At 46.7% G+C, this 8717-nt stretch overlaps 1 protein-coding gene across 1 annotated transcript; it reads right to left on the reverse strand.

The window, feature by feature from the left end:
- Positions 1-422: 422 nt before the first annotated feature.
- Positions 423-2558, reverse strand: HCAR2 (hydroxycarboxylic acid receptor 2). The gene has a single exon (XM_004054070.5). It carries the CDS (start codon positions 2482-2484, stop codon positions 1393-1395), a length of 1092 nt encoding a protein of 363 aa, XP_004054118.3. The 5' UTR covers positions 2485-2558; the 3' UTR covers positions 423-1392.
- Positions 2559-8717: the final 6159 nt, after the last annotated feature.

Consider the following 8717-nt stretch of genomic DNA (forward strand, 5'->3'; position numbering starts at 1 on the left):
CCCAGTAGCTGGGACTACAAGTGGCCGCCACCATGCATGGCTAATTTTTCTTGTATTTTTAGTAGAAGTGGGGTTTCGCCATGTTGTCCAGGCTGGTCTCAAACTCCTGACCTCAGGTGATCTGCCCACCTCGGTCCCCTCCAAGTGCTGGGATTACAGGCGTGAGCTACTGCACCTGACCTTGATTCCCTTTTTAATGCACAAATATGAAGAGCAATATTCACCAAACTCTAATAAAATGTAAGTGCTCTTGCAATCCTATCTGTACTATCCTTCCAAATTATTTTTAATCCCAGCTCTTTCTATCTTTGTTTAGACACAGGTGTAATTTCTGCTTAGTTGTTTCATGATGTAGCTCAGTGTCTGTGTCTCTTTCTTACTTTGCAGTGTGGAGTAGTTTTCTACTAGGACATAGTTAATAACCCATAAAGGTCTCTGCTTAAGTAAGAAGTCCATTTCTGTGAACCATAACCCAGATATAGCAACGCCAGACTGTCTCCTATCAAAATTTATTGAAATGGTAGATTTTTGGTAAGTACAGAAACACAAGCGAAGGAACCAGGAGGAATGTGCCCCCCTCTAACTGTAGGGCAGAGGTACATTTCCGTTTTAATGGTAAAAACAAACAGAGGTGGGAAACAGCTTTCTATCCTGAAGCCATTTTAACTGCTCAACCCTTAGATTACTATAAACAAGAGAGGAATGGATTGCATTAGTCGCTGGTTGAAAGCAGCAATGCCATTTCCTTTCCCATAATAACACTGTTTAGCTCAGTCCCTTCTGGGGCTAATCCCCTATTACACCCACCGGAAACACAGATATTAACCAAAGCATGTGAGTCTCTTCCCTGAGTCCATTTCTGCTAAAGATTGTCTGAAAGATGAATTGGTCCACGGAAGCCAGGTGACCTACTGGCTTGTTTAATGATGCCTGGGCTCCCTCCAGGAGCAACACAATTCCCTCCAATCTCAGCTCTCCTTATCCCTGCTAGAGCTCACAAGCAGGCTAGATATCACCCCAGGAGCTGAGCCCCTCCCAGTCTCAGGCAGATGTGGGAAGAAGGCCAACAAGTCACAAGTAGATCTCTGGCTCCAACTCTGCTCAGCAGAAACGCCTACAATTTGCCCATCTTCAGTCCTGCGAGTGTCAGAGATGAAGCAAAAGTTTCAGATGCCTAGAAGCTTTACTCTCTGTTCCTCCAGGATTCCTGCGGTCACACCTTGCAACCAGTCTCCCACTCATCTGCCACCGTTTCCCTAAATCGCATTCTCTGAATCTGGAAGTTCCAGGAAACCTTAGGCCGAGTCCAGTGACATTACTCGATGCAACAGCCCAACTGTTTCTCCAGAGATCCTGCTTCTTGGTGACAATGTCCCTTCTTGGCATGGTTATTTAAGGAGAGGTTGGGCCCAGATAAGAGGGGCTCCATGGCTCACCGGAGTTGGCCATTAACGCCTCTGGAGCACCTCTGGTTTTGTTGGGGTCCCCCGTGAGCTCGACGCTCGTGCTGCGGTTATTATCTGGCTCACCTGTCATCTTCCTCCGGAGGCAGCGGTTGATCAAAGTGGAGAAGAAGTTGGGAAAGGATGGGCTGGAGAAGTAGTACACCACAGGGTCCAGCATGCTGTTCATGTAGGTGAAGCTGAGAGTGATAAAGAACGCCAGGTCCACCGAGCGGTACACTTCACAATTCTGCGTGCCCAAAGTGTGCAGGAGCCAAAAGATGCGTATCCGCACAACCACGCTGGGAAGGAAACAGATGACAAAGACGATGGCCACCACCATGATGAAGGTGATGGCTCTCTTGATCTTGGCATGCCGGTCCATTTGTCTCTGCCGCAGGCTCCAGATAATTCTGGCTGAGCAGAACAGGATGATGCCCAGGGGCAGGAAGAACTCCAGGAGGAACATGGCTTCGTGCCACCGGAAAGTATGGCAGATGCTGAAGCTGCTGCACAAATTTGCACCGCCATTCTGGATCGGCATCTTCTTCTTCAGGAGGTGGACTGTCAGGCCAATAGTTATGCCCCACAGAAGGCAAGAGATGATGGCTGCTGTCCGATTGGAGATCTTGTTCAGGGCGTGGTGGGGATGGACCACCCGGAAATACCTGTCTACCGCCACCACCGTGAGGAAGATGATGCTGCCCTGGCGGTTCATAGCCAACATGAAGAGCATCAGCCGGCAAGGGATGTCCCCAAACTTCCAGTCCCAACGCCTCACATAGTTGTCCATCAGGAAGGGCAGGCAGATGATCAGTAGAAAGTCAGCCACTGCCAGGTTGAACAGGAAAATCCGGCTGGATTTCCAGGACTTGAGGTGGAAACAGAAAATCCACAGGGCAAGGCCATTGCCCAGAAGCCCGAAGATAAACTCCAGCCCCAACACCGGCGGCAACACCTTGACAATGAAGTCATCTCGGAACACACAGCAGTTCTTCTTGTCTATTTCCAGAAAGTGATCCTGCAGATGGTGCCGATTCATGAGTGCGGCTAGTGGGTCTGATGGAGCGCCTTGCCTAGCGAATGCTGCAGCAAGGAGGTGTGTGTCTGTGTGGTGAACGTGTGGTTCCACGCCTGCCTTTATGTCATGTCAGGGTGTTGAAATAGATGACTGAATGGTTACCAGGAAACTACGAAATCTCTAAAAAAAAAGCCAGCAAGGCTCTTATGCAACCTGCTGTTTGCATAAACAAGTAATAAGAATCCCCTGGGCAGACGGGAACCCACAAAATGTCTTAAACGTAAAGGATAAGTTTAGGCAAGCCGACTGTCATTCGAAAATCAGTGAAACATGAAGGACATCCCTTTGGAAGGCTGGGTGCTTGTATGCCAACTGAGTACTCAACATTGCAGAATTAATTCACCGTCATCTGCTTGGCTTACATAATTAACAAAACAACAACAATAGCCATAATAATTTTTGGTGCCAAACAGTGAGGTTTTCCAGAAACACTAAGAATTAGCATGAAAAATTAACAGGCATATGACATAAACAGTAGCAGACATATGATTTCTTTTGGACATGCTGAGAAGACAGTAGTTGCCTGTTTGATGAGGACAGACTGGTTGAATTTGACCACTTTTCCTATGCTACCTTTCTGTACAAACATGGATTGCTTTTCCATATCAGAACTCTGCCATTCATCTCCAGTTAGAAAACAAAAAAAAGCCTGGTGGAGAGTATAATATTTCATACTTCGTGTGAAAACTTGAGCCCAGTTTCAGTGGCATGTTAAAATAAGTTGGGTTTTTTGTTTGTTTATATTAGATTTTGATATGCTTCTGTGCTCAAGTGATTTATTTTTAAGTATGTGATTTTTTTTTTTTTTTTTTGCAAACTTTGAATTAATGAGAAAAAGGATTCGTGAGGCTGGTTGTAAGCTGTAGCAAATCGGGTGTACTTTGTGCTACAAATTTGTTTTTCTGTGTCGCTCTGCATGAAGAGGGGTACCTTAGGATAGAGCATGGGGTTAGTACCCCATAAGCTGTCTGTTCCAGACAGCCCAGGAAACTGGTCAGTAACACACTTGGTTGCAGGTCCCTGAAACAAACAAAACACTGGATGAGGTCTCTAACTTGTTTTATGTCCTTGGGACCTTAGGATGTGATTTTTTTTTTTTTTTTTTGAGACAGAGTCTCACTCTGTCACCCAGGCTGGAGAACAGTGGAACAATCTCAGCTCACTGCAACCTCCACCTCCCAGGTTCAAGCAATTCTTCTGCCTCAGCCTCCTGAGTAGCTGGGACTACAGGCGTGCGCCACCACGCCCAGCTAATTTTTTGTATTTTTAGTAAAGACGAGGTTTCACTGTGTTGGCCAGGCTGGTCTCGAACTCCTAACCTTGTGATCCACCCGCCTGGACCTCCCAAAGTGCTGGGATTACAGGCGTGAGCCACCGCGCCTGGCCGTGATTTTTTTTTAATGAACTTTATTTTTGGGGCAGTTTTAGATTCACAGCAAAATGGAGCAGAAAGTACGGACGGTCCTGTGCACTCTGTCTCCACACACGCAAAACCTCCCCCACTAAGTATGTGATGTTTTTAAAGCCCCCATTTTTGTAAAATTAAACTTAGAGTGACAGGACCTAAGAGGACATGGAACCCTGCCTTGTAGCGGGACACCATTGCACACATTGTTTCTTTGCTTGTCGGTGTGATTGGGTGTCATCCTATAGAATGTTTTCTCACTTTAATATTTTGGTCTTATGAATTCTTCTGTGCAGGAGGTTTCTAAACTGTGTTCCTTCTACTTTGAGTTATAAAATGTAAATCTCTTCCTTTTTTTTTTTTTTTCTGTTTTTTCTTTTGAGATGGAGTTTCGCTCTGTCACCCAGGCTGGAGTGCAGTGGCATGATCTTGGCTCACTGCAACCTCTGCCTCCTGGGTTCACACCATTCTCCTGCCTCAGCCTCCCAAGTAGCTGAGACTACAGGTGCAAGCCACCATGCCTGGCTAATTTTTGTATTTTTAATAGAGATGGATTTCACCATTTTGGCCAGGCTGGTCTTGAACTCCTGACTTCAAGTGATCCTCCTGCCTTGGCATCCCAAAATGCTGGGATTGCAGGTGTGAACCATCGCTGCCGCCATAAGATGTCAATTTATTTCTTTAGCTGCAAACGCAGGTTCAATAATAGGAGCTTATAGACTCTTCACAGTAAACTAGAGTCAGGATGACCTAATATTAGATTCCCATAGAACTACAGGTACTTGATGATGATCCAGGTGAGATGAAGACGATGATGAAGAAGATGATGGTGGCACCTACATTATAGAGAGCTTCCCATGTGCTGGAACCCATACTCAGTTCTTTTTTTTTTTTTGAGACAAAGTCTCGCTCTCGCCTCACTGCAAGCCCCGCCTCCCGGGTTCACGCCATGCTGCCTCAGCCTCCCGAGTAGCTGGGACCACAGGCACCCGCCACCACGACCAGCTAATTTTTTATATTTTTAGTAGAGACGGGGTTTCACCGTGTTAGCCAGGAGCTCAGTGCTTTTATAGTTCCTTGTTTCACCCTGACTGTAGCCCATGTGGAAGGTATTATTACTGATTCTGATTTCAAAATGAGGAAAGTGAAGCTCAGAGAGGATAAAATATTCAGGGCCACCCAGCTCATAAGAGCAGAGCATGGCCGGGCGTGGTGGCTCACGCCTGTAATCCCAACACTTTGGGAGGCCGAGACGGGAGGATCACAAGGTCAGGAGATCCAGACCATCTTGGCCAATATGGTGAAACCCCGTCTCTACTAAAATTTACAAAAATTAGCTGGGTGTGGTGGCGGGCGCCTATAATCCCAGCTACTTGGGAGGCTGAGGCAGGAGAATCGCTTGAACCAGGGAGTTGGAGGTTGCAGTGAACCGAGATTGTGCCACTGCACTGCAGCCTGGGTGACAGAGTGAGACTCCACCAAAAAAAAAAAAAAAAAAAAAAAAGCCGGGCACGGTGGCTCACGCCTGTAATCCCAGCACTTTTGGAGGCTGAGGTGGGTGGATCACGAGGTCAGGAGTTTGATACCAGCCTGGTCAACATGGTGAAACCCCATCTCTACTAAAATACAAAATTTAGCTGGGTGTGGTGGCACATGCCTGTAATCCCAGCTACTCAGGAGGCTGAGGCAGGAGAACTGCTTGAACTGGGACCCAGGAGGCGGAGGTTGTGGTGAGCCGAGATCACACCATTGCACTACAGCCTGGGCAACAAGAGGGAAACTCTGTCTCAAAAAAAAAAAAACAACAACAAACCCAGGCGTGGTGGTTCATGCCTATAATCCCAGCACTTTGGGAGACCAAGGCAGGAGGATTGCTTGAGCCCAGGAGTTCAAGACTAGTCTACGCAATAAAGTGAGACTTTGTCTATGGAAAAAAAAAAAAAAGAAGAAGCCTTTGTAGAATTGATCTTAAGCTCTGAGGGATCCAGGTGAATAGCTCCAAGAACCAGTCAGACATGGGTCACTAGCAGAGAGAGTTGGGTCAGAGGTTGTTGGACAAACATATCAGGATAGACAAGAATGAGTGAATTTCATTTTATTTTACTTTATTTTATTTGGCACTGCTCCTTGTGGATCAGGGCTAACTCATAGGCAATGCACCTATAGTCAGCCAGGAAGGAGCAAGTTTAAATACACTGTCCCATATATTATTAATCAGTTTCCTAGTCCTGGGACTAGATCAGTTCAGTTAAACAGCTGTTTCCCATATCAGGAGGTGGCATTGCACATGGCCTAGGCCTCTATACATGAGGAAGACAAACAGATTTTTAATACGAGGCATTTCTATGGAAATATAAGAAAAACAAAAGTTAATGTTGGGCACAATTTATCCAGATGTGAAACTCAAAATACCTTTAGTTATAGAGCAGGAAGGCAGTGGTAATCTGACATGTTTTTGCCACCTGTATTAAAAGAATAAGCTTCAGCTTACAGGGCCTCAGGAAAAAAGGTAGTAGCAATTTTATTGAGTCCAAGTCAGAAAAGTGGAAGAAAAATGTGAAAGCATTAGTTTGGAAAACATTAGTTTGGAGCATTAGTTAGGTTAGCTTCAGGACAGCCATAGTTAAAGGTGCAGTCAACAAGAAAAACTGGTTATCTCTGTGACACACAATTTTTAAAATCTGGTTTAATTTTTTTGAAACAGGGTCTCACTCTGTCACGCAGGCTGCAGTGCAGTGGTGTGATCACAGCTCACTGCAGCCACAAGGAATTCAGGATTTAGTCCAAATTGCAGAAAATAACAAAAACTCAAGAACAGTGGACAAGACTAGAATCTAACAATGGGTGTACTATAGCTTTTGAAACATAGTTTTTCTCTCTTTAGTCCCCAATTTTATTAAAAACAAATAGTAGTAGGACAAATGTAATTGCGAAATAAGTCTTAGTCTTATTATACTTGGCCTGATTATTTGTATAACATACAGCAAGAATAATTATTTGCCATATAGGCTCTTTAAAATTGGCTTTGCTGGTCAGGCATGGTGGCTTACACCTGTATCCCAGCACTTTGGGAGGCCAAGGTGGGAGAATCACTTGAGCCCAGGAGTTCAAGACCAGCCTGGGCAACATAGCGAGATCCCCATCTCTACAAAAATTAGCCGGGTGTGGTGACCCGTGCCTGTAGTCCCAGCTACTTGGGAGGCTGAGGTGGGAGAATCACCTGAGCCTGGATGACAGAGCAAGGCCGTGGCCCAAAAATAAATAAATAAATAAAAACAAAATTAGCTTTGCTGAAATTTCATTCCCTAAGGAATCTCACCTTATACTTTTTAAAGCCTTTAGCCCAGCCATGGATTTATCTATGCCTGCAAATACCTGTATGAGTTGGGAGAATTTTCCTCCTCTCAAGGTCCCAAGATAATTTGGGCTTCTGGGCCTGTCAGAAAGTGACATTCTTTACTTACGACAAGTCAGGAACCCTGTACAGAGACTGCATATACAAGGTATAAGCCCAGTTTTCTTTTTTTCTTTTTTTTTTTTAATTGATCATTCTTGGGTGTTTCTCGCAGAGGGGGATTTGGCAGGGTCACAGGACACTAGTGGAGGGAAGGTCAGCAGATAAACAAGTGAACAAAGGTCTCTGGTTTTCCTGGGCAGAGGACCCTGCGGCCTCCCGCAGTGTTTGTGTCCCTGGGTACTTGAGATTAGGGAGTGGTGATGACTCTTAACGAGCTTGCTGCCTTCAAGCATCTGTTTAACAAAGCACATCTTGCACCGCCCTTAATCCATTCAACCCTGAGTGGACACAGCACATGTTTCAGAGAGCACAGGATTGGGGGTAAGGTCACAGATCAACAGGATCCCAAGGCAGAAGAATTTTTCTTAGTACAGAACAAAATGAAAAGTCTCCCATGTCTACCTCTTTCTACACAGACACGGCAACCATCCGATTTCTCTATCTTTTCCCCACCTTTCCCCACTTTCTATTCCACAAAACCGCCATTGTCATCATGGCCCGTTCTCAATGAGCTGTTGGGTACACCTCCCAGACGGGGTGGTGGCCGGGCAGAGGGCCTCCTCACTTCCCAGTAGGGGCGGCCGGGCAGAGGCGCCCCTCCCTCCCGGACGGGGCGGCTGGCCGGGCGGGGGGCTGACCCCCCCACCTCCCCCCCGGACGGGGCGGCTGGCCGGGCGGGGGGCTGACCCCCCCACCTCCCTCCCGGACGGGGCGGCTGGCAGGGCGGGGGGCTGACCCCTCCCACCTCCCTCCCGGATGGGGCGGCTGGCCGGGCAAGGCCAGTTTTCCTGAAGAGCTTTTTTTTTTTTTTTTGAGATAGCATCTCACTCTTGTCGCCCAGGCTGGAGTGCAATGGCATGATCTCGGATCAATGCAACCTCTGCCTCCTGGGTTCAAGCGATTCTCCTGCCTCAGCCTCCTGAGTAGCTGGGATTACAGGCACCCGCCACCACGCCAGGCTAATTTTTGTATTTTTAGTAGAAACGGGGTTTCACCATGTTGGCCAGGCTGGTCTTGAACTTCCCGACCTCAGGTGATCTGCCCACCTCGACCTCCCAAAGTGCTGGAATTACAGGCATGAGCCACTGTGCCCAGTTATAAATCCTTTTTTCAATTAATCAAACCCTTGCAGAGGAGACAAACAATGATGTTTACCATTCACAGAGAGAGAGAGTGAGAGAGAGAGACAGAGAGAGAGAGACCAGAAGCCTGGCTTGTCAGAAGTTCTTACTCTCTTTGCTGGCATACCAGATTTCTGGGTTCCCTTTCCCT

Source organism: Gorilla gorilla, chromosome 10 (genome assembly GCF_029281585.2).
Source record: "Gorilla gorilla gorilla isolate KB3781 chromosome 10, NHGRI_mGorGor1-v2.1_pri, whole genome shotgun sequence".
NCBI lineage: Eukaryota > Metazoa > Chordata > Mammalia > Primates > Hominidae > Gorilla > Gorilla gorilla.

Coding starts and splice junctions, on each gene's coding strand:
- HCAR2 (XM_004054070.5), bottom strand. CDS start 2,484: ATGAATCGGCACCATCTGCAGGATCACTTTCTGGAAATAGACAAGAAG.